Genomic DNA, 25978 nt, shown 5'->3' on the forward strand with positions numbered 1-25978 from the left:
GATGAAGAGTTTTTCTATATTATGTTTGGGTCCCAAAACTAAGGCCTGTAAAAATATTCATATTTTTGTCAGTCCTTGAGATTGTCCTTCTTATAGCATCAAAAACACTATCAGAGAACCATTGGGCATTAATATCTTAAAGTGTTATTCATAGGCTCACCAAACTTTCCAGGATGGAAGACAAACATGTTCTTATTATAACTGAACCAAAGTTTGTACTGCATGCCTTTTGAGATTCTACAAGGCCCTAGATTTGGGTAAATGGCTAAACCCCTGATATTGAGGGTATTATAAACTCATTTTCTGTTCGTGTTCAAAACATCCCTCACGCTAGCGTTTCTTCTTCTCTTCTGTTTCCATGTCGGTGGCGGCGCCAAGCAAGTCGCTAACAGCGCCACCTGCTGTTGTGGAGTGCGAATTACATGACAGTTTACTAACATGTGTGTGGATCTGAAGGCATTTGCGTGTGGATCAGCAAGGCGAAAAATTAGTGCCAAAAGTCACGTGACAGTTTTTTGTATAGAATTTTGTTTTGTACTTGAAGGATTTTTTTTTTATTGAAGGATTTTTTTTGTACTTGAAAAATTTTAGTTTGTACTTGGAGGATATTTTTGTCATTGAAGAAATACGTTTCTTTGTATATGTAAAACGTAGTGTATTTGTTAGATAGCTACGTTTTTTATTTGCAGAACAAAATAAATTAGTTTGTGAGTGATGTTTTGTATTTGCAAACCACACTGAGTTTGTTTGTGAATCGTTGGGTGTGAGTAACACACGTTTTGTGTGTGTGTGAGGTTTTGGCATGATTCTCACTCTATAAATATGCCAGTTGCTGCACAGCGACATCCAGAGAGAAGCGTCTGCGCTGATGCACGGCAGAGAACCAGAAGTCGCAACGCTATCTATAACCATTGTGTTGTGTGCAGTTGCATTACATTATTAATTTTAGGTTTTGTACAAACATTTGAGAGAGAAATTCAAGCACTTTCAATGGCTTTCAAAAATGTCCCCCAGCTGTTTCCACCACTTTAAAGTTCTAAAAATGATTCAGTTTAATTTTAATGACCAAAATATATTTTTGGTAAACAAACACTGTAAATAATAATAAAAAATTCAAATTACCACTATAGCCAGGAGATGACAGCAGAGGAGCATTTATTGGCTTATAAGTCATTCATCTCTACTTTTTGCTTTATATTTTGAAATGATACATTTCACTTTTATAAAATATAAAATTATCAAGAATAAAAAAAGCTATGGGATGTTGCAGAGTGACTAAAACCCTGTTAGCTGTTATAAATTCATGGTAAACCACGGCTTCGCTGGGCTTATTGCTTTTATACAATGGTTATTCCATATACTTAGTAAGGTTTCACAGAACAAAACAGCAAATTAAGTGTAATGATATAAACAAAAACAATGTAGTTCCTCAGAAACTACAGTATACTTTATTATATTTTTATATTTAAGGAATGCTAGTGTTATAACTGACATTTATGTCCAGGATACTGGCAATTTGGAATAGCTATATAATATAATATAATATAATATAATATTTAAAAGGTAATTAACCTATGTTAAGATCCATTATTGCTATTTTATTTATATTTTACCTTGACCAACTTCATCATGCAGTAAATACCATACATGTTTAATGCTTGCTTTTTGCAAAACTGGTGGAATAAGCAAGTCCCAATACCCAGTACTACCAGTATTTTTAAGTTTAAATGTCCTTTACTTGCAAGCACTGTCATAAAATACTTTAACTGTACACTCCCAGCATAACGTAACGGTTCATTTATAAACAGCACTAGTTACTTTCACTAGTTGTCCTGTTATTCACTGGCTATCGAGTGTTCAAGAGCGCAGATGAGCCAGTCGCTGGTACAACCCGGGGTCACGTGACTTCCTGCGGCGAGAACTGCTGCTTGCAGTTTCTTGTCGCGAGCGCTCGGTGCACGGTGTGGAAATTCCGACCCATAGCGGCATGAAGCTGCACGCTGACACCGTATGCGAATCGCTGCGCCACCCGTGAACGGTAACCCGGCTCGATAGAGCAGCGGATTAACAGCCGTTTGAACGGGAAGGATTTAGACCCAGCGCGTTCCTGAGGGAGAAGTTTTTCACTGTGTCGGTGTCGGCTTGAGGTGCACGGGACACCAGCAGCGAGCATGGCGGAGAGAAGTGGCCGGTTAAGCTTCCCCGGGAGCGGGGCGCTAAACAGACCGGTGCCTATGAACCTGTTCGCTACCTGGGAGATAGACGGCTCCTCTCCTAACTGCATCCCCAGGTGAGAGACACGCGTGATCGGACACCCAGGTGGGCTGTTTGTGAGCAGGGGGGCAGGTAGGTGCACGGCGACAGGGAGTGGTGTGTGTCTGTGTTAGAAGAAGGGTGTGTGAACTAGTTTGACTATCGTTGTGGTGCACTGATCGAGCGCGTTTGATTGGATCACAGTGGCACAAATCCAGTGATGTTCCGCAGATTTAGTAACGCTTTTCTGTCATTCACCATTTAGTGTTAAAATGTGACCCGGTTGCTTTTTATCACTAGTCTTTTAGAGATTATGATTATTATTAATATTGTTATCTATAATTATTATTAATAAAAAATAATTTCCGGTCTGCTGAGCGCGAACCGTTTTTTTTTGACAGTTCTGTTCTGCTGCCCGCAAACCCTTTGGCCTTTGTGACGTCAGGGTTCCGCTCTCGCGCCGCGCTCGTCAACAGGGGCCGGTGTCGTGCAGAATATACCCAGTGGCTCTACTATGTGCACTGCCACCGGAACATAACGTTCAGCACCAGCTGCTTCTCTTATTTGCTGTCATGAGTCATCAAAGTATCATATACATTTATTTGTTTATTGCTAAACACAAATTAAATCATAACAGAGAAGCTACTAATAAAACAGGCCTGACTAAAACCGTATGTGTGCTGGCATGCAGGTTGTTTTTGTTTCTGTCCCATATAATAGTTGTGATGAACTATGGGTGGTGTCCGCAAATGACCTTTAAAAGGCAGTTCGCCCATAAAAGAACATCCTGTCTTCATTTACACACCCTCATCACTTACAGGAGAAATTAGAAGCCCCGCAATGATCCTTTTTTCACTGCAGTTGCAAAGAATGGAGCTTTCAAGCTTCAAAAGCTATCATAAACTAGGCCCTAACGACCGCAAGTCTTCTGAAGCCACGTGATCGCTCTGTGTGAGGAGCAGTTCAATGTGGAAGTCATATTTCACTGAACAAATCATTCTTTTGAGTCTTGTCTTTTCAATGAATCAAGTAGTTCACAAAACCAGACTGAATGGTTTGTTCAGCATTTGGATTGATCAAGTTCTCGAGTTCTCCTCACTTTCTAATTGATCCAGTCTAAAGGGAGAGGAGGATTTTATTTATGTTTTTGGGAGAAACAACTTCTCATACATGACTATAGATTTGAAATATTGTGTGGGAGTGCTGTGGATTACTTATAAATTTATTATTATTATTTTTTTTAGTTTGGAGCTTCCCAGTACTACTCTGTAAAAAAAAAAAAAAAATATCCCATTAAATATCTAGTAAAAAACGCTTTTTACATTAAAATGTATCACCATAATAATGCAGGTGGCAATAGAAAGGTACATGATGAATACTCCTCACAAATTTACATTTTCTATTACACACACACAAAAAAAGTAATTCAGGTTTTTGTTAGAAATGACAGAATTTTTATTTTCTTTTGAAATATTCCTTTAAAACAGCCTGAACTGGAGCAAATAGTGAGATGGATGGGGAATAAAGAGAGAGAGAGATGTGCTTTATGAATTCTTGATCATACTAAAAGATTCACAACTGTACCACAGACTTATATTCCCTCAGGCCCTTTTCTGTGTGACGAGCACGACATTTGACCATAGAATTCTAACAGTTAATTATGTGTCAATTTAAAGGTCTGTTCTGTGCACATAATTGAAGCTGAGTGCAGAATCTGAGAGAAACAACTCATCTTATCACAGTGAGACACACTCATACGTCTCTGTCATAAAAATGACATTAGCTTTAGTTTTTAATGAACTAATTAATGAGCCACAGCAGCTGGTCTTCTGAGCTTTTCTGGAGGATTTTCCCCTTGGGGTTCTCCTGCAGTGGGTGTGGCCTAGTTTGGAGAAGCTGTCTGATTGGCTAGGCCTGACATGGTGGGCATGTCCCGATTGTAGGACTGGTTTTCTTATTTTTGGCTGAGAATTGTGAATATATTATCGGCATCAGAGATGTATTATTTTATTTTTTTTGCGTTTTCTGGTGAAGATTTAATTCTTTGCAGTGTTGTTACTTTTAACTAAAACTATAAAAATATGTATTTTTTTAATTAAACATCTGGCCTTTTGTGTTTATGTTTGTTATGTTAAGAGATACTTCGTTGGCATCCTTCAGCCACATCTAAAATGGTGACCTCTGGAGATTGTGGGTCAGTTATTATTGAAGTGTTTGTGGTGGGCTGAAATGCTTCAAAAGCAGCTGTTTTGATTGCAAGTTCGAGGTTTTGATCTCTTTTGATGTTTAATTGTGTCAGTGAATAAGATGATGAATGAATTTGGGTTGAATGACAAGAATCATCATCATTAAGATTTACTGCAAAATAGGTCACAACACATTGAGTTTGAAACCTGTGTGATTGTGTGTGTTATGATAGATTTGATAGATTTATAAGGACTTAATATTAGCTCACTGTATCTGGCTTAATCCTCACGTTCATTTAAGCTGTCAGAGCCGTCACATTCTGACTGGATGAGTCCCGCTGAAGTCAGTCAGAGACTATCAGTGTGAGGAAACAGAAAGTATCTGAACGCTACAAGGCATAGATGTGTCAACCATTAATAAAATAAATAAAGCAGAAAAGCTGATCCACTTCCATCATATTAGTCATTTCCTTTTTTAGTACAGCATGAGAATGTGAAGTGCGTTGAAATCTGTGAGTAATGTTTATGTAATATGACGATTTTTGCTGTAACTGGATTGTTGAAAGCAGTCTTGTTTTTGTTAACTGAAACTGAAACTTCACTGCTTGGAAAAAAAGCTGAAACAATAGCTGAAATGTGAATATTAGATGAAGTTGAAGTACTAAAATTGCTAAAGGTGCAGCTGAAATAGGCCTAAAAGTTAAAGCAATATAGAAATATATATAAAAAAACAATGAATAAACTCACATAGCAAAATTACTAAGACTTAAACTAAAATTGAAATGAAAAGGCAACATTTATAAATATAATCTAATTCAAAATACTATTATAGGAAGGTTTGAGGTAATCTCTTGATAAATTAAGTCGTTAATTGATTGTACTATGAAAACTTGCATTCAGCTTCCTCCAGAAAGTCTAGAAAGAGCATCTACTAAAACTGTGCTGCCAAAATGGCTTGTTTCTGACATTAGAAACCTAAACTTAATACATGGCCGGTCTAGTCACATTGAAATAATACAGAGAGAGTAGGAATGATATTGTTAGTCCTAAACACCAGAAAACTTATTCACATTTAATTATAGCTAATATCAGTGGCAGATATTACGATTCTAAACTATTTTGTCTAAATAAATTCAAAATGAAGTATTACGAACTAAAATCAGGGATTTTAAATACTAAAAGTGAATTTAGGCATCACAACATTATATAGTATGAAAAATGGATATTCATTTTGAGATTTGTTGTAGATTTCATTTCACAGTGTTATTAAATGATAAATGTTTTTTTTAAATATTAACTTGAGTCTTACGTGATGAAAAGGACATTTAATAGTAAAAATAAGGAAAATAAGCACTATTTAAAGTTTTAACTAATAAAATAAACCCTGCAATATTTTTCTAATAAGTGATTTTCTGTATATTCTGAGTGTAAAATTACATTCATCAGCAGGAGCTTAAATATAAAGGTATTGTTTATAGTGACACTGTGCTGCTGACTGTGTGCATGACGCCATTGGTCCTTTGTATCTTCTCAAGTGGGCATCGTTTTCACTAAAACAATAGAAATCTCTCTCTCTCTCTGATTGAACAGGCTGTGCTAGGCTGTCATATTTGTGTGTGTTGGTGGAGTGTGTGCTGCGTTCTCTCACCCAGAGGGAAGAAACAGTCATGGCTTTGTCTTTAACACACCCACAGCCATTCTTACACACACACATACACACTCACACTGGCAGGAGCAGGGTAAATAGCCATATTGTTTATATGTTAAAGCGCTGCTTGGTTTTGGAGCGTTTTGTTGTGTTTGTTCTTGATTCGGTGGGATAGCAGATGCTATTTCTTTAAAGCTCTTTAATAGAGCAATGAATGACGGCGCAGCTCTTTTACAGCACATGGTTTAGGTCTGTACATCAGTACCTATTACTCTTGATGTCCTTTTAACCTAGAGGACTAATTTGCTATGCCCACAGGGATTTTTACTGGGTATTTAGAATAGTGGTTTTCAATGTATGTGAAAAATGTTTAAATGTGTTTGAAATATAATTTTTATGAACATTAATTATACCACAAAGGTTAGTGCTTGATGAACTGAAACCATTGTAGCTGTTTTATAGCAACTTGTTACACACACAGAGAGAGAGAGAACCATTCAGAAGTTTGGTAGTCAGTACCCTTTTTTTGAACAGAAATAATCTGACAATTTTTTTAGTAAGGACACATTAAATTGATCAAAATGTACAGTAAATATATTTATAATGTTAAAAAAGATTTCTCTTTCAGATAAATGCTGTTCTTTTTAACTTTTTTATTTATCAATAAAGTTTGAAAATATGTATCATGGTTTCCACACAAACATTAAGCAGCACAACAGTTTTCAACATTGACAGTGATAAAAAAAAACACAAAATCAGCATATTAGAATGATTTCTGAAGGATTGTGTAACTGGAGTAATGGCTGCTGAAAATTCAGCTTTGCCATCACAAGAATTAATTACTTTTTAAATGATATTAAAGAAGAAAATTGTTATTTTAAATGAATATTTTATTTTATTTTAATATTACTGTTTTTACTGTATTTGTGGTCATATATATAAAATTAGTCTATATGTTTAATTTAACTAGAATTTCTCTGTGCATATGTCAGGAAATGAAGGGACTACTTGCATGCATACACACACACACACACACACACACACAAACACACCAGTGCACAGCTATCTGCTTGCTCAGCACTTACAGTAGGGGGTCTAATTGTGTTATTTCTCATTCCTTCAGATTCCAGTCTGGTCAAGTATGAAGGTTTGTTAAAAAGGACAAGCACACACACTCACACACACACACACACACACACACACACACCCCTCCTACAGTCAATAGCCAGTCGTTCAGATTATAAAATTCTTTTGACTTTGTTCTGAATGTTTGCTGATGTCTATTTTCACACCTGCATCATATAAAATAACAACACAGGGACTTCAAACCCAGTTCATCAGGTTCTGTGAAAACTGCCTACAATGTCATGTTTGACACTTTTTTTTTTTTAGCAGAGCTGCTGTCTGCATTTGTTAATTATTTGCATGTGATCAAAAATAAAGTCAATAATCATGCTTTTGGTCTGAAGAGACATGCTGGTTTAGCGAGTTATTGATGACAAAATTGATATTTTTGGGCGAACTGTTCCTTTAAAGTCATCTAGATCCTTCTTCATAAACCAAGTATTATTTTTTGTGCTTATTATTTTGATGGACTTATTTTAAACCCTGGTGATCAAAGTCTATTAGCATTGCAGCTCTTTGTAAAAACCGATCATCAACATCACCGTGAGGGCAGAGATTCAGATTGTGGGAGTCTGCACACCAAAGACAAAAATAGCTGGTTTGTGGACCATGACCATGACCATGCCCAGAAGCCCAGGTGTGAGCCAGCAGCAGTAGATCTTTGAAATTATGGTTATGGTCAAGAATGCAAAACTAGCCTGAACTTCCTGATCACAAGTTTATTTGTATAACACTAATTTTTACAATATTTATTAGTAGCTTATCAGTGGTGACTGTCAGTTTATGTGCACATGGCAGAAATGTACGGAAAAATCTATTTAAAGACATAATCAAACAGACGATGAACACTATTAACAGCAATAATTATGATGCAATCACACTTGTAGCAATATTTGTTAGTTCTGTATGTTGTTTCAGGGTTGGTCTCTTCTCAGGTGTTCTGGATCCAGACTGAAGCTTGTGTAAATCCTAGTTACCCGTGGGATGTAAATCTCGGGTTTCAAAACCGAGAAACAAATAGAGACCTATTAGCGTAGCTGCTGTTCCAACAAAGTAAAATTAATTAGTTTAACCCAAGCTAAAGAATAATAATGCAGTCACAAATTATGATATGCATTATTTGAATGCTTGGCCAAAGAGATGTGTCTTTAATCTAGATTAAACAGAGAGAGTGTGTCTGAACCCAGAACATTATCAGGAAGGCTATTCTAGAGTTTAGGAGCCAGATGTGAAAAAGCTCTACCTCCTTTAGTGGACTTTGCTCTTCTAGGAACTACCAAAAGCGTTTTGTGACCTTAGGGTGCGTGATGGGTTGTAACATGGTAGAAGGCTAGTTAGGTACGCAGGAGCTATACCAATTAGGGCCTTATAGGTAAGTAATGATAATTTGTAACTGATACAGAACTTAATAGGTAGCCAGTGCAGAGACTGTAAAATTGGGGTAATATGATTATATTTTCTTGACCTTGTAAGGACTCTAGCTGCTGCATTTTGGACTACCTGTAGCTTGTTTATTGACGAAGCAGGACAACCACCTAGAAGTGCATTACAATAGTCCAGTCTAGAGGTTATAAATGCATGAACTAGCTTTTCTGCATCAGAAACAGGTAATATGTTTCCTGGCTTGGCAATGTTTCAAAGATGGAAGAATGCTGTTTTTGTAATAAGGGAAATGTGATTTTCAAAATACATGTTGCTGTCTTATATAACACCAAGATTTTTGACTGTAGAGGAAGTAAACAACCAAGTCATTACTTAACCAACTGGTTCATCTATTAACAGTTATCTTAAGTTTGAAAACCAGAAAGTGCCTAAATACATTCATATTTTTGAATGTTTCATACACTATCATTCAAAAGTCTGGGTTTTAATGTTTTTAGAAGAAGTATCATATGCTCACTAAGGCTGTATTTATTTGCTAAAAAATATATATACATAAAATAAATAAATATACATAAAATAAATATAGTATTTTGTAATAACTGTTTAATATATTTTAAAATATAACTTATTTCTGTGATGGCAAAGCTGAATTTGTCAGACTTTAATGTCACATGAGAAATCATTCTTATGCTAACATGTTTTATTATTATCAGTTATAATAATGAAGACAGTTGTGCTTGATATATTCCCATGAGATTCAATTGATATTCATTTTTGTCAGGATTCTTTGATGAATATATAGTTAAAAAAACTTTTATTTGAAATAGAAATATTTTGTAACATTTTAAATAGCATTGCTTTATCAGTTACTTTATCAGTTTAATGCATCCTTGCTGAATAAAAGTGTTAATTTCTTAAGAAAAACAAAACAAAAAACATACTGACCACAAACTTTTTAGTGGTAGTCTATATATTTTTTTATTTATTTAATTATTTAAAGTAAAATATAATGTATAGAAATTATAAAGATTATAATTATAAAGATTTTTGTTTTGTTTATCAATAAGTAGGCCATCATGATAATTTGGCTATAATTCTGCATATTTCAAATACTTGACTAAACATTGATTTTAAAAAGTCATGTTTATTCACCAGTTCTGACACAGCAACAGATCATAAGTGTGCTTCTGCTGTCTTTAAATTGAATGCCACTTTGTTTGATTTTGATTTTCTCATTTAATGCAATTAAAATTTCATCAAGTGCATCAAATACCTGTCACTGTATACCAGTGTTTAGAATAACGGCGTTTAAAAGAACGGCGTTAGGTAACGACGTTATTTTTTCAGTAACGGGGTAATCTAACTAATTACTTTTCCCGTCGTTACAACGCCGTTAACGTTACTGAACGTTAAATGCGGTGCGTTACTATGCATTGATTTAATATGCAATCCCGAACGCACCCCTGGCTCACACAGCGAGTGAGCAGGTGGGTTAATAACGAGATAAGCGATTATGATTGGCTAAGGCAGAGTCATGTGTTTCATGGTAGCCAATCAGAGCCAGTGTTTTTACACACACGTGCCAGCGGCGCCAAACACACACAGTCACACACACGCAACAGCTACACAAAGATTCGCAGCAGCAGCAGAAATGGCGAGTCAGGAGCAATCCGATGAAAAGTTGGCATTTTCAAGGTGGAGATATAAGCACTACTTCAAATTCATTGTAGTCAAAGGCAAGAACGTGCATGTAATGTGTACATGTAATGTGTACATGTAATGTGTGACACGCAACTACAAAGCTAGTGGCCAAAAACACTTTTCTTACAAAGAGTGCAGGATAAAACTCTTGCTGTCTGTTGACGTGCAATAAATCTCGAAAGTTATGTACGAACACCTGTCTGTTCTACTTATTTCAACTGATTTGTGAAAACTGCTTAAAAAAAAGAACAAATTCTTTGACATATAGCAACTTTTTTTTTTTTTTACAGTAACGCAAATAGTTACTTTCCCTGGTAACAAGTTACTTTTATTATAGAGTAATTCAGTTACTAACTTAGTTACTTTTTGGAACAAGTAGTGAGTAACTATAACTAATTACTTTTTTAAAGTAACGTTCCCAACAGTGCTGTATACACATTTGTATATAGCGTTTTTGATATTTTAAACAAAGACTCACATTGTGCTACAGGTGATGTTTCTACAGCAGGATCAGCAACAGCTAAATTCTTGTTTCTAATCAGCATTTTTATGTTTGTGTGTGTGAGAGAGAGATTCAGTGAGAAAGTAGGAAAATGTAGGTCACTTGATTTTACAAGGGAAGGAGATGGATGTGCATGTTGACTCAAATGTTTTCAGCATGTGTTAGTATTTAACTGCAGTTTGATGGAAGTCAACACTCTCATACACACATCTGTACCTAATGAGCTTGAATGAAGCAAACTGAAGTGTGTGCTTGTGCTCAGGTGAAACACAGAAGGATTATTTGCATCGCTTTATGATCTCATATCCATTAGGCTTAGGTTAACTCAATCTCTCCTGTCTGTCTTTCTGTCTGTCTGTCTGTCCAGGTTAAGAGGATCAGTGGTGGTTTGTTCTGTCTCTCTGTCATACACAGGTCAGGGACTCCTGTAATCTCACCAGGGTCAAATGAATTCAAATCTGCTGTGAGTGTATTACTGTTTTTATAGACCATATCTCTCTCTATCACAACTTTATTGCAGTTGTTGGGACTGATTACAGTGCAGGTTATCTCGACTCTCTGCTCCAGTTTTGACTGTCTTTGAAGTTCATAAACATAATTCAGTGTTTCCGATAAACGTATAATGTAGAAAATGATAAGTGTGTTTGTGGGTTTCTGTTTAAAAGCTACACAGTTGATCCTGAATTAGTATTCAGTGGGATTCAAAAATCTAAGACCACTAGTGCAAATGGTTCTATTTTGTATTTGTTTCCAATTTAATGCTATATTTTTAGTTAAGTATATTATCAGCAGAAAATAACATTTCTAAGTTTTTGCTTGCCCACATTTTATGTTTGTGATCTGTATGCTCTAGCATGATTTGAGAATGATCCAAAGGATGTCTTGTAATTCAACCTGAACAATAACATCTTGACTTTTTGTACAAATGAGTTCAGTGGCAATCTGCTGAAATTTCCTTACTTATAAACTTGTGAATGTTTGATTAGGGTAATCTAATGTTTAGTTTATTATTAATGTAATTTCAGTATTGTTTATTTTCAGGTTTACATGGGGAAAAAAATGTCAGTTGGTGTCAGATGTTTGGACCTGTCTGCACATAAACCCAACAGAAATTACTTTTTTGTTTGTGTTTACTAGTCATGTGCTTCTCGTACCAGCGATAACTTAAAATAACATAGGCTTACACATTGCTTAGTGTGAGTGTGTCTCTTCCATCATTTACTCTGAGTATTCAAGCCTTGGAAATTGAGCTAATTAGGACCAAACTGACCTTGTTAGAGTAGTGTGTGAATGTGTGTAAGAACCTGTGTGTGTGTTTAGCTTCTACAAGTTAATGTAGGTCAGCTCTCAGGGGTTTACTCGCTTTCAGACATGCAGAATATTTGGATCTGTTTTCTGATGAGATCACATACACATGTGTCCAACATGGAAACTGGCCTTTAAAACACTCAGAAGACACTCATGAACTAAACCTATGAAATCCAAATGGTCCATGTGTGTTAGTTTTTATGCATTCTTTGCCAGTGTACTTCTAAATGTTTTAACGATTTGTAAAGTTCAAACTTCCAGTCTCTTCCAAAAAATGAACTCCAGATATTGATGACTCATCCTGTACTACACAACTGCACAAAAAAGTCTGGTGGGATACTCTCTAGATAGTCAATGTCCCTCCCCCTCACACCATCTATGGTTGTGCTGTAACTATTTATATAAAAATGTCAGTCAACATACCCACTTAAAATCACAATTCAATGTTTTTTGTCATGTTATATTAATAAGTATTTGGTCTGGAAATGTGCTTAATTTTCAAAAAATGTCTTATATAATTTCTTATATGTATTTCCACTGTGTAGGAAATTAATCAGTATAGAACCTAAAACCTCACACACACCCTCCATTTTTTCATTGGTAAGACATGGTGAATTATTTATTTATTTTATTATAATTACTTTGTATTATAGTTGATAACTATTTTAGATTTTTGTATTAGCTTTTATTTTATATTTTCAGTTTTCATTTAAATTTTAGATTTAATTTTGTGCTTTTGTAATTTTTATTAGTTCTTTTTTGTAATATTTCTATTTTGCTTTGACTTTTATTTTATTTCGGTTTTAGAAATTGTAACATTTAGTAGTTTAGCACTTCAGCTTAAACATATTTTATTTAAGTTAGTTGTCAAGGCAACATTTAAATGTGTATGTTTTCTGAGTTTGTTTTTCATCTAATATTTTTTTTAGATTGTTAATATTTTTTGATTATTGAAAACAATTATTTTGCCTTTAAATTGTGGTCATGGCATAAACTATAAGGCATTTCTGTGTATGTTATTGAAATTCTCTTCTGTAAATGTTGTCAGAGCTGCATGCTTCAGGTTTAAGGGTGTAAATCTACCCACAGTGTCTGTGGAAGTGTTATGAAATGTTGGTGTCAGCTCTTATGTGTACTAATGCATCAGCTAATCCCGGTGTTCTGTCTGGGCCCGTAACCTGAGCACAGCTTCACCCCTTAGCACTGCCCTTTCAGACTTACAGTTACAGTAGATGTTCGCGTAACCTGAGTCAGGAGTCAAGGAAGCTGAGGGTTTCTGATGAAAAACGAATGAAATTGATTTTGGACTAATTCCCTCTGTACTTTCAGAGTCTCTGCAGCATCTGCCAGAGAGAAAAACACACACCGTGTCTGTAGGAGAGTGTGTGTAATGGAGCTGTGATTGAGTTTGGATCCAGCTGAGCGGAGTGAGACACTTTTATCTTCAACAGTCTCCGTTCTTTTGTGAGCGTCTGTTAGTTTTTTATAGGAATTTATACATAGTTATTAGATGGGTTTGACTGACGTGAGTGTGTGTGCAGTTTGAGACGCAACACACACACCTCACAGTCTCACACCACACCCGCTGAAATAATCGGGCTTTGTACTAAAAAAACAGAACATACATTTGTGTGTGTGGCCATTGTTTCCTGTTTTGTTTGTTGGTGGCCTCAATGATTAACCTCTGACACAGCTTTCACTAATATCAAATATTTTTACTTCATGTAATATTATGAATATAGTGTGTTACTGTTGACTTTTTGTTGATTGTGTGTGATTAACTTTCAATATGGCAGTGTTTTAATGGGCCGAACCTGAGTCAGATTTAACTACAAAATCTATATCTATATCAGTATACAAAACAAGTTTTAGAAATAACAATTAAATTACAAATAACTTATTAACTTAAATTAACTTTAGTGTACTGTAATGTAAAGTCTTCATTCGTATTGCTATAATGCAGAAATAAATATTTGAGGTCATCAGCTACAGCCACAGTTGAAAACCATTAAATTTGTGTTTTTGTGGGTTGCAAAAATACCTTTAGTCTGTGATAATGTGTGAATGTGCGAGAAAAATGTATGAATGCAGTCTGCTCAAAACCGCTGTGTGTTCCTTTGTTGTGCTCCGAGTTAGCATGCTAATCGCTCAGGGAAGAAGAATGGCTTTTGTTTGTGTGTGTGTCTTGAAGTGAGAATAGTGTGTGAACAATACCAGCCTTTAGATCACTCGAGAGATTGTGTGCCTCTCTCTCGCTCTCACTACTCTTTGTCCTCATCGTACCTGGTATGTGATTTGAATATATAAAGTGTTTCTCATTAATATTCTATTAGGTGCATGCACGTGGGTCTGATTCCATTGGCTTCTCTCTCTGTTCAGGCTGCTCTCTGGTCCCTTGATCACTTCCCACTGCGACATTCCTGACAATACTGACTCATCTCTGCTCTGACTCTCTCCTTGCATGACTGACGTTATCTCATTCTCTCTCTGTGACAGGGTTCTTTCCATCCACAGTCAGTGTGTAAAGGGACATTTCACCCCAAAAATGAAAATTCTGTCATTTACTTGATCTCATTGTTGTTCCAAATCAGTAAGACGACAAAAGGAAATGAGGATGTTCACAGTCTTTTTCAAACAATTAATGGAATCAAATGGAATTGTCTTGCAATTTGAATATGCGCATAAATTTGCCCCGCCTGCATTATTCAATTTCAGAGCTTTGCCTAAAGGGAAGATTATCAGAAAATAATGACTTAATACCCTTTTTCGATCTACTAATTTAATTCTGGAAATGTTTGGCTCTATGATGCAAATGTGGGAGTTTTGTTTCTTTAATTTGCATTATCATTGTCTGTGTAAAAGCATGGATGTCTGTCAGCACAGTGCTGATGTTTACTGCTGTATCAGAGCAGAGGTGCGTTTTTATTATGTTTTAGTATAATGACTTAGATTTTTGGCTCATTTGAACAGTTCCTTCTGCCTAAAATGACAGGCACTCAATGGAACTTTTTGTAAACAGTTTTGTATTCAAGTTTCCAGGAGACTAAAATCCCTGAACCCCACTTTTTCAGCCCCATGAATTCCAGCTGTTTTCTGTCCCAGCTGAAAGCTGCTATGGGTCTGTTTTCAGCAGACCTGAATCAGATTGCGCTGTAGAATATTTCCCAGCACAGTATTAGAGCAGTAGCTGTTCTTAGGAAGGTTGTTTTCTTTGGAAATTGAAGGTTCTTACAGTGCCTTACTAATTAGAATCTCAGGATTTTGAAAACAAGATTATCAACTCACATCCTTTTACAGGAGCAAACATAAGGATCACATTCCCAATCATTTACTGATAAACAGCAACTGAGCGCTTGTCTATTCCTGTCTGTATATCCAGCTGTAAAGTAAACAGATAATTCACCCAAAAATGGCACTTATGTCCTTTACTTAGCCTAAACAATGGGACGTAAGGTGGCAATTTTTCCACACGTCATTACAATGATGACTCCTCAGCATTAGCCAGACGTTGTGAATAATCACATCATTTTTGAAAATACTCTGTTGTTTTTGTCTGTAGGTTGTGTAGTCTGACTTTGAAGAAGCTGGTGGTGATGAAGGAACTCGACAAGGAGCTGATTTCGGTCGTCATTGCAGTCAAGATTCAGGTTAGCCATCAGCTTCATGAAGTGTATGTTGTTTTTTTTATTCCAGTAAGTCTAGATTTTTGTTGCAACGAAGAACACAATTACATTTAAGACTATAAACAAAATATTCCAAGAGGGTTACAATACATTAGATTCTGAAATGAATGAAAAGTGTATTATATTATCAAGTATTACTCCACTGAAGAATCTTGCAAGCAGTTACTTTTTACTCGGAGAATTCAAATAAATATATCAACATCTTTCATGAAAATAAAAATAAAGTTATTTTATTTAAACATTTGCATTTATAAATATACACATATATAATATATATATATATATATGTGTATATTTTAGTAATAAAATAATTATAAAATTAATATGAAAAGTGTCTCTTTTAAAAATGTCTCCTTTTGGCAAAATTTAAAAAAAACGCTTTTCAATAAACATAATGACTAATTAAGAGGATAATAATGTCTTTAGAGTAATAATGGGAGGTGCAGTTAAGTGAGCAGCATGTGTGTAAATAAAGTGAGTGTGTTGGTGCTTGTAGGGCTCCAAGAGAATCCTGCGCTCCCATGAGATAGTGCTGCCCCCTGCTGGGGGAGTGGAGACTGATCTCGCTCTCACATTCTCACTACAGGTAAAGATATCCCCAAAACACACATTTTCGAATTGTTCAATCATAAATGGCTATTAAAACAATGGCTCCGAATCAAAAGATGGTGAACTGACTAGTTATCTACTGCTTACATTGCCTGACAAAGAACCTCTTAAGTGATTGACTTGGAACACTCTGTGTCACTCATTGCAATGCACTAATGGATTGATTTTTGTTGCATATATACAAGTATACATGCTGAGCTGCCTTGAAATAAAAAAAAGGAAGCTATTATATAAACAGTCTTTGCTTTTGGAGTGTGTCTGCAAATGCTCCCTGTGTAGGCAGCTTACTAGGTTTTGAAACGGAGCCAATATTGCTTTTAAGACATCATTTCAGTGTGCTCTGAATCATTCTAGAGTTTTATTATGAAACTCAATCTGATGTTTTCTTCTCTCTCTCCTGTGTGTGCATGCTTTAATACGAGTAGTACCCTCATTTTCTGAAACGCGAGGGAAATAAGTTGCAAATCCTGCTTCAGCGGAGGAAGAGGTACAAAAACCGAACAATTTTGGGTTACAAGACTTTGGCTGCTGGTTCTATAGACATGGCAGAGGTATTTCAGATTCCTCAGTGAGGTTAATGGAGACTTTTGAAGCATACAGATGCTGATTTGTTTGTGTGTGTGTAGGTGATGCAGCATCCTGCAGAAGGTGGGCAGGTCTTGGCTCTTTGCAGTAATCAGAAGGAGTTTCTGGGTAAAGTTGCGGAGATTTGGATCTATTCCTTGTCCAGTCAGCCTATAGACCACGAGGAGGCAGCCATTCTGGGACAGAAAATCAAATGTTCGGGTAAAAAGAAAACACATTCATACATACTCATCTATTTTTTATTTGTCTGACATGTCTCTTGCAATAACAAATTGTGTTCTCTATGTGTGATGTGAAGTGGTGTTTTGTTTTCATACTGTGTATTTTATTGTGACTTCATGTAAAATATGTTCATTATCAGCGTTGATTTGCGCAACTTGTCAGTTAACAACGGCTCTGTGTAGTAACAGCTGCTCTATGGGCAATCAAGCACAGTGTGATGGAATTTATCACTGATTAGAGAACCGGCTTTACTGACAAGATGCGCATTAAAGGGATGGTTCACTTTGAAATTAAATTTTTATAAGTTTTAGCTTACCTTAAGGCCATCCAAGATGTAGGTTTCTTTGTTTCCGCAGTATTTCCCATTTTGATATTTTTAGGTCAAACCGTTCTTGTCTGTAACTCATATAATGGAGGTCTATGGTCACAACCTCAAAGAGCATGCACAGAGAAGTCCAAATTAAACAATTCCCCATCGTAAGTACACATTGATGGCCTAAGACACGAAACGAGCGGTTTGTGTGAGAAAACGAACAGTATTTATATCGTTTTTGCCTCTTGTACACAACCACATCCAACTGATCTGAGTGCGCGAGTGCTTCCTGATGTGACGTGCACGCGCGCTCTGGCTTAGTCTGCGCAAACGCGGAAAGCCCCGGAAGTGATCTCTCGCGCATGAATGTCACTCATTGTTTACACTTACTGTCTATGGTTTACACAGAGATTTCGGAAGTGTTACCTTTCACTGTGAAGATCTAAACACATTTAGACGTACAGGAAATTGCAATGGAAGACGATTTCAATATATCCATAGACAACGTTTAATTTTTTTCACAAGCCTATTTATTTGAACCAGAATACACAGATCAAGTACTCAGGAGCGATCCGCTGCAGCAGCACGTCATAAAGCCTCAGAGAGACAGAGATCTCTTCAAAATTGGTGGTGTTTTAGTAGCAAGTGTTGTGAGATGCCAACAGAAGTGGAGAGCATGTTGTCATGAATGGAACAACTAACGTTACAAGATGACGACGAGGACATTGACAGTATCACATCACACGCCTGCCTGACTGAAGATCCTGATTTTTCTCCGCTGTTGAGCGTTTTGCACGTTGTGTTTAGTTTGCCACGTATAAACTGGAGGCAACGTCCAATGCCACAGGGACCCAATGGCACGCTGTCAATAGAGTGAGTAATGTGTTGTATTTTTATTATAATCGCAACGATTATAGGGTGCATTATAAACAAATAAATTAATTACAATTACTGCATTATATTTATTATATTATATATTGTGGTAAACAGTAAACAATGAGTGACATTCATGCGCGAGAGATCACTTCCGGGGCTTTCCGCGTTTGCGCAGACTTGGCCAGAGCGCGCGTGCACGTCACATCAGGAAGCACTCGTGCACTCAGATCAGTTGGATGTGGTTGTGTACAAGAGGCAAAAACGATATAAATACTGTTCGTTTTCTCACACAAACCGCTCGTTTCATGTCTTAGGCCATCAATGTGTACTTACGATGGGGAATTGTTTAATTTGGACTTCTCTGTGCATGCTCTTTGAGGTGGTGACCATAGACCTCCATTATATGAGTCACAGACAAGAATGGTTTGACCTAAAAATATCAAAATGGGAAATACTGCGGAAACAAAGAAACCTACATCTTGGATGCCCTTAAGGTAAGCTAAAACTTATCAAAATTTAATTTCAAAGTGAACTATCCCTTTAATTATCGGCCGATATTTATTGTGGAACATAACTAGATGGAGCACTGTATTGAACGATCAGTATTCAGGACCTATCCTTTTTATAATATTGTTTATTTGACTTGGTAGATAATTACTCAGAAGAAGAGTATGAAAGCTTCTCATCGGAGCAGGAGGCCAGTGATGACGCAGCACAAGGACAGGTGATTACATACACACGTACAAACAAAGCAACCTCTTTTCCCTCTTTTTCTGCTGACTCGTGTATGTACATGCTCCACAGGATCTCGAGGATGACGAGTACGAGATAAGGAAATCAACAAAGCAAAGGAGGTCAATAGTCCGGACGGCGTCGATCACCAGGGTAAGAATGTCAGAGAACAACGAGAATTTACTCAGATGTCATTGTGTAGTAAACAGGCTTAATATGAGTGTGTATGTCTGTGTGTGTGCTTCTCTTTCTCCATTAGCAGCAGAACTTTAAGCAGCGCGTGGTGGCGTTGCTCAAACGGTTCAGAGTTTCTGATGAGGTGGGTATTGTGTATTTGTTCTTAAGCGAGTTGTAGTGTTTAAATACGAGTTAGTCAGGTTGTGCTGGTTGACGTGTGCGGTGAACCAATATGTTTTGGATCCATGTTTGTGTGCAGACTTGTACCAAATGTATTTTAGATTTACTACTAAGACCTCTCACCTCTGACATGATATTATAAAGTCAAGCCAAGCCATCTTTATACTGTAGTGCTTAATAAAATACAGACTATTTCAAAGCAGCTTCATAGTCATGAAAAAGGAAAATAACACAATTGATGATGCAAACTTCATGAAAATAACTGTTACTGTTCTGTCAGGATGCTGATTCTTATTATAGAGGATCTGAAACCGGACGGAAGGTTTTCACAAATATTTTATTAAAGGAAGTTATTTAGCAGTTAGAATTGTCAGTAGGGTTACATTTAGAATCGAATACTAGCTTACTAAATATTGCCCAGTAGCCTATATACTGTAAACTGACTAATATTTCAAAAACAGTAGTATGAAAAATAGTATAGCCATTAATCAATGAAACATATCAAACTGTAGTATGCTACATTGTTCTCACATGACCTCCTAATGTTGCATGTTTAATTTAATAAAGTGGTGTCACTCTTAAATATGTAAATAAAAAGCGCTATTATGTAATTTACGTATTTAAATGTGTTGTTATTGTTAATTATACCATATGGTTTCTGTTAATCAAAATAAAGCTGAAATAAAATGTAAATATTGGATGAAGAACTTTGAAATGTTGCCTAGGTAGCTAACTGAAATAAAATGAGTTTAAGTACTGAAATTTATACAATTAAAACTGAAATAAAAATAAATTCTGAAAATAAATTAAAGCAAATAAAAATATATTATAAAATATAGCAAATATAAATATTTTTAACTAATAAAAATGACAAAAAAAATTACAAAATGACTACAAAATGTACAATTAAAATTAAACTGAAAAAAAAAGCTGAATATGATTTCAGTAAATAACACTGGTGTGAAAATGTCCAATCCAATAATAAATCAAGAGAAAGATACATTTGAAGAAGTTTAATTTATATAGCATATTTAATAAACAATGGTAATTCATAATGTTTTAGATATTATTGAATATTATTATTATTACAATAAATTGAAAAAAAAAATACTATACACAGTACATACTGCAACAATATTGTAGTATGCACTTGTCAACATAGTCAAAAACAATGATGAACTTTATCTGAGACTTTTAGCATTTTTACTTTTTGTAAATGTATAAATTATTTACAGGGTTAGCAAGCTCTTTAAAATCGATTGTTGGAATTTGATTTGAGATATTACATACTCATTATCTAATATAAGTATTTAGTTTCTAACATCTAATATAGTAGCAGAAATGACATCAGTGCATTTAGCTCAATCAGCAGCAGCTTATTAAAATCTGTTAAAAAGCTGGATTCACACTGAACATTGATGGTTGCAAAACAAAGTCCTTGATTGATTTCCTCTCTCATTAATAATATTCAGGATTATCACGTTGTGCTTCGGGATCGATTTCTCTGCAGCTGAGTCCGAGCATTTTCTGTTTCATCAGACAATCCCTCACTCTACTGCCCAGCACGTTCCTGCAGTTCAAATGAGGAATAAATCATGTTTAAATGTTTGTAGGTATTGGACTCAGAGCAGGACCCAGCCGAGCCTCCTCCAGAAGTAGAGGAAGATCTGGATCTGGAGAGTTTAGAGTTCGAGAATCCCAGTGACAGTGGACCGGATCTGGATGATGATGAAAGTGTTCTCAGCACCCCAAAACCCAAACTCAAGTAGGTTGAGAGAGAGTTTGTTCATTAGTGTTTATTTAGTGCCTATATTAATGTTGAGATGTTTGCTTTTTCATCAGATCAGCACTTGTGTGTTTACATTTTGTGCCTGTGTTTGGTTTAGGCCATATTTCGAAGGAATTTCTCTGTCCAGCTCTCAGACAGAAATTGGCAGCATTCACAGTGTTAGGAGTCAGAGAGAGCCGCCCAGTCCAGTAAGAACACATTCATGTTTTTTAGGAGATATTTGCAAACATAACATACACTTAAACTGACTTGAAATAAAGCAATTTAGACTTACCTAATACTAACCCTTTCCAAATATATATGTGCCATTCAAACATTTGTGGTCAGTAAGATTTATTCATTTATTCATTTATTTTTTACTTTTATTCAGCAAGAACACATTCAATTGATCAAAATATTTATGATGTTACAAAATATTTATATTTCAAATAATTGCGCTTCTACTGAATGTTAAATTCTTTAAAGTTCCCTAAAAAAATCCTCAAAAATATCAAGCCGCTCAAGAGTTTTCAACACTGATGATTATAAGAAATGTTTCTTAATCATAAAAATCAGCATATTAGAATGAATATCTGAAGGATCAAATGACACTGAGTAATAATTTACTTATTTTCACATTAAAATAATAATTTATATTTCTAAAATATTAAAATAGAAATTATTTTCAATTGTAATAATATTGTACAGTACTGTTTTTATTGTATATATGATCAAATAAATGCAGATTTGAGCATTAGAGAGTTCTTCAGAAAGATAAAAACTTACGGAGCCCAACTTTTTAATGATAATATATATACATTATTTTTAACCACTTTTCCCGATGAGGAGGAAGTATGAGCTTGGTTAGAAACACAAACACTTCAGTTTAATCAATCTTCAGCTAACTCTCTACCTCTCTCTCACTTTCTCTGTTCAGATGGATCCTGATAAAATAAGGGCTGTAGGTGGAAAGTTTCAGATGGATAATGAATCTGATAATGTTTCAATGGTACGTCCTTCAGCACTGTAAGATATTCACTGGTGTTTGTTTAGAGATGAGTTCTGGCAGACACTAAAGCTGAATCACAGCTAATGACTCAGCCACACTGAATCAGCACGTGGTGTGGTGGCAGCAGTGAAAAATAATGTCGTTTTGTACACGTGTCCAAACTCGGATTAGATAAAATATACATTTTCTGTCAATTTAAAATATTTAACCTTTATAAATTGTCTTGTTATTTGACATTGTTTCTTGTTTCTTTTTCGGCTCTTCCCTGTCTCACAACGTATGGATGTAAGAGTGTTGAGACAAATCTTTTAAGAAGAAAATGAAGTCTTTCTGCATTTCTGTGAATCAGTTCAATCTGTGTTTGCATCATTTCTCAAAAATGTTTACTGAAGTACCCATGTGATTTAGTAAAAAAAGTAGTTGTATAATTAAAGATAGAAATATATATATATATATATATATATATATATATATATATATATATATAGTCCATACAAATAGGCTGTAAAGAGGTTTAAATAGGCTGTATATAGTATAACGTGTTTTTGAAGTTTTATTACGTGCGTTTTTTTTTTTTTTTTTTAGGGTGATCCTGAGGTTGTGACCCCTACCACAGAACTTGAGATGATGGACAACCTGGACTCTTTCATGGAGAGGTTGCCTCCTTTAGGCCGGATGACCAAAACCGAGTCACTTATCATTCCATCAAACCGGTGAGGATACATAAAACCCTTTATCATTGGTTAGATGAAACGAGTATTATAGAGCTTACTTGTTGTTGTTTTTTTTTTTGGTCCATCCTGTTTAGTGTTTTTGTTAAAAAAAAAAAAAAAGTTCAGCAATGTGAACAACTTCTCTCTTCATCTGAAGGGTGGAGCCAAAGTTGGCAGGGCGACGGGGGCGGAGCACATCACTTAAAGAAAGGCAGCCCAGTCGACCACCCAACCAGAGAGCCAACAGTCTGGACAATGAGTGCTCGCTTGACACCCGCTGCCACCTACAGGTCAGCCAGAACCTGGCTGCACACAAACATAGTCCAGTTACTAAAGAGAAGCAGGAGTTTTTACTTCTGTCTGAACTAATTTTGGTCTCTATTTGGTCTCGGTCTGGTTAGATTCCACGCAAAACGGTTTATGACCAGCTAAACCACATCCTGGTATCAGACAGCCATCTTCCTGACAGCATCATCCTTATTAACACCTCAGACTGGCAGGGCCAGGTATGATTGACAGCTGTCAACAGAATATGGCAGGTTCTGTGATGGCACATATTGAGAATTTTTAGCTGTAGATTTTTGCCATTGATGTAAAGCTGTTAAATGCAATACTTAAATGAAAATTATAAATCATAAATAATATTCATAGCATTTGGAATAATAAGTCTGGCACCAGTACAAAAAACAGATATGTATGTATGTATGTATATATATATATGTATATGTATATATATATATATATATATGTATATGTATATGTATATGTATGTGTGTAACCCTTTTCCTGTCTTTTTGTCTCAGTATGTATCTGAGGTTTTACAGAATCACGGTCTTCCTGTTGTTTGTACATGCACCATGGCTGACATACAGGCTGCACTCAGCACCATCATCTCTCGCATTCAGAGATTGTGAGTCACTTGAAGCAAATAGACACTTCATTTGAAGTACATCTGCCATTTGGTTTCCGGTTTCCAGGATAGCGACACTATGTACTTGTTCCTCTTTTTCTCTTTCTCTCTCTCTCTAGTTGTAACAGTAACTCAGTCACACCGTCTCCAGTGCGGATCGGAGTAGCAGGAGCTCAGCATTACCTGTCTGTTGTTTTGCGTTTATTTGTGGATCACCTGACACACAAAACCCCCGACTGGCTCGGATACCTGCGATTCCTTATCATCCCGCTTGGTAAGTGCAGAGGTCAGGGAAACAAATGAGCCAATAAAACACTACTAGAAGAGCTAAAAGCATGTGTATGTGTAGGGGTTCATCCAGTGGCTAAATATCTGGCCAGTATAGACTACAGATATAACAGCCTGTTCCAGGACTCAGCGTGGAGAGATCTTTTCCACAAACCAGAAGCGCCGACCTCAGGTTACTGTCTCTGATATACTCATTCTCTCTCTATTCTATCCATCACCCCCTCCTAAAATTTTTTTGTAAACTCAATCAGTAGCTAATCATATTCTCAGTGGAACACTAAAGTCATTTGACTTTAAACCATGATCAGCTGTGCTCATTTTGATCAGCTCAGCATGAAAAGTGCATTTCATTTCAGTCCTTGTATGTGCAACTGAAGCTAACCATCAACTATTGGAGGCAAATCACTGTCAAAAGATCTCCAGGGTAAAGTAATGGACAGGCACAAGCCAGTAGATGGATACAAAAAAATGCATAGAAGCACAGTGAAGTATATTATTAAGAAGTGGAAGGTAAAATACAGGAAGTAAATACAGCTGGATAAAACAAAAACTGTGTCCATCTTCAGGCTGCAAAGCAACAAAATGTGATTATTTTGAAGGGGATTGATTCTTTTCTATACCCACTGCAAATGCACACACATACATTTGTATAAATGTATACAAAAAAATGTAAAACATTTTCTCTTTTATTCTCTGTCAACATTCAGCAGTTCAGGACAGTCCAGATGTGGTTTCCAGGGTAACGCAGTATATGTTGGGAGCGAATGGAGCTCTTCAGCTGCCCATAGCAGAGGCCATGCTTACCTATAAGCAGAAAAGGTGATATACACACATGCACAGAGCAGCCCAGATCTATATTTTTATAAAAGAAACAAACCTTTTCAGAGGAGGCAACATAAATGTTGTGTGCAGAACACACTAAATTTGAAACATCAGTGTAATTTTAACATGGTACCACTTCATAATAAAACAAATTCAACGATTATGAGTGTGAGACAATTGTATTTGCCTTAATACAATTAAAAGAATATAAATATTCTGTAGATAAAAAACTGGTTTGAATATGTGTTATTAGAGACTGGGTTCATTTTCAGATGCTCTGAAGATGCAGATAGTTGGTTTTCTGCTCAAACACACTTGATTCACTTTGTTTGTTTATCCAGATATTTGCATCTTTTTTTCATGAGCATCCTCCTTCTTGAAGTCATGTTTGGACAGAATGCATGTGAATGTCACTGTTTATCATCTCTGTCTGTAAATAACATTCTTTATTTGTTCTTTTCCTTGCCCTCTCTGAAGGAAAAAGAGCTTTCATTTTGATTTTGCAGTAAGGTATTGTGGTCTTCCTGCCTGTGCTGATGCCATAGCTTATCAGATACATATCACCTTCAGTCTCTTACTTCCTTTCGCTCGCTCACTCTTCTCCTGTTTTATCAAGGGGAGTTAAACTGAGGGAGAGCAGAGATTCTGTTGAAACTCTACAGATTCTGTCCACACCTTAAGGTTTATGGTCTATGTGGTGGGGCTTCCTTTACTTTCTCCCTTTAATTTCTCTAAAAGTGCTCCATCTCCTCAACCTTCTGATGACTTTGGAATTAGCTGTGTAATTGTATAATAAAAAGCTGCAGTGTGGAAAGAGCCTGAAGGTTTTATTGGATCTCTTGCTGCAGTGGGATATAAATGTTACCTCCATCATCCTCTGCACACCTGCGATGTCCTTCAGCAGAGCACATAATGTGCCAGAGAATTGTCAGTTTAAGACTCTTATAACATTCAAAATCTAAATGTCTGTCAAGGACCCAGGAAA

The 25978-nt window shown here is 36.0% G+C and overlaps 1 protein-coding gene across 9 annotated transcripts in view; it reads left to right on the forward strand.

Annotated features, from left to right (window-relative positions):
- The first annotated feature begins 1854 nt into the window (after nucleotides 1-1854).
- LOC132110506 (phosphofurin acidic cluster sorting protein 2-like) overlaps nucleotides 1855-25978 on the forward strand; it is a 30775-nt gene continuing 6651 nt past the window's right edge. For 2 of the 9 annotated variants that reach the window (XM_059517175.1, XM_059517179.1), the window contains exons 1-19: nucleotides 1855-2290; nucleotides 15666-15753; nucleotides 16286-16375; nucleotides 16824-16949; nucleotides 17025-17184; nucleotides 19045-19118; nucleotides 19199-19279; nucleotides 19386-19445; nucleotides 21097-21248; nucleotides 21370-21460; nucleotides 22189-22260; nucleotides 22846-22973; nucleotides 23131-23263; nucleotides 23375-23479; nucleotides 23777-23883; nucleotides 24003-24157; nucleotides 24233-24343; nucleotides 24879-24990; nucleotides 25471-25503. In XM_059517175.1, coding sequence (XP_059373158.1) covers nucleotides 2172-2290; nucleotides 15666-15753; nucleotides 16286-16375; nucleotides 16824-16949; nucleotides 17025-17184; nucleotides 19045-19118; nucleotides 19199-19279; nucleotides 19386-19445; nucleotides 21097-21248; nucleotides 21370-21460; nucleotides 22189-22260; nucleotides 22846-22973; nucleotides 23131-23263; nucleotides 23375-23479; nucleotides 23777-23883; nucleotides 24003-24157; nucleotides 24233-24343; nucleotides 24879-24990; nucleotides 25471-25503 — 1997 coding nt within the window. In that variant the 5' untranslated portion in view covers nucleotides 1855-2171. The remainder of the gene's footprint in view (nucleotides 2291-15665; nucleotides 15754-16285; nucleotides 16376-16823; nucleotides 16950-17024; nucleotides 17185-19044; nucleotides 19119-19198; nucleotides 19280-19385; nucleotides 19446-21096; nucleotides 21249-21369; nucleotides 21461-22188; nucleotides 22261-22845; nucleotides 22974-23130; nucleotides 23264-23374; nucleotides 23480-23776; nucleotides 23884-24002; nucleotides 24158-24232; nucleotides 24344-24878; nucleotides 24991-25470; nucleotides 25504-25978) is intronic. The other 7 variants (XM_059517176.1, XM_059517183.1, XM_059517180.1 and 4 more) reach the window with 4 other exon arrangements.

This window comes from Carassius carassius, chromosome 30, assembly GCF_963082965.1.
Source record: "Carassius carassius chromosome 30, fCarCar2.1, whole genome shotgun sequence".
Classification (NCBI taxonomy): Eukaryota; Metazoa; Chordata; class Actinopteri; order Cypriniformes; family Cyprinidae; genus Carassius; species Carassius carassius.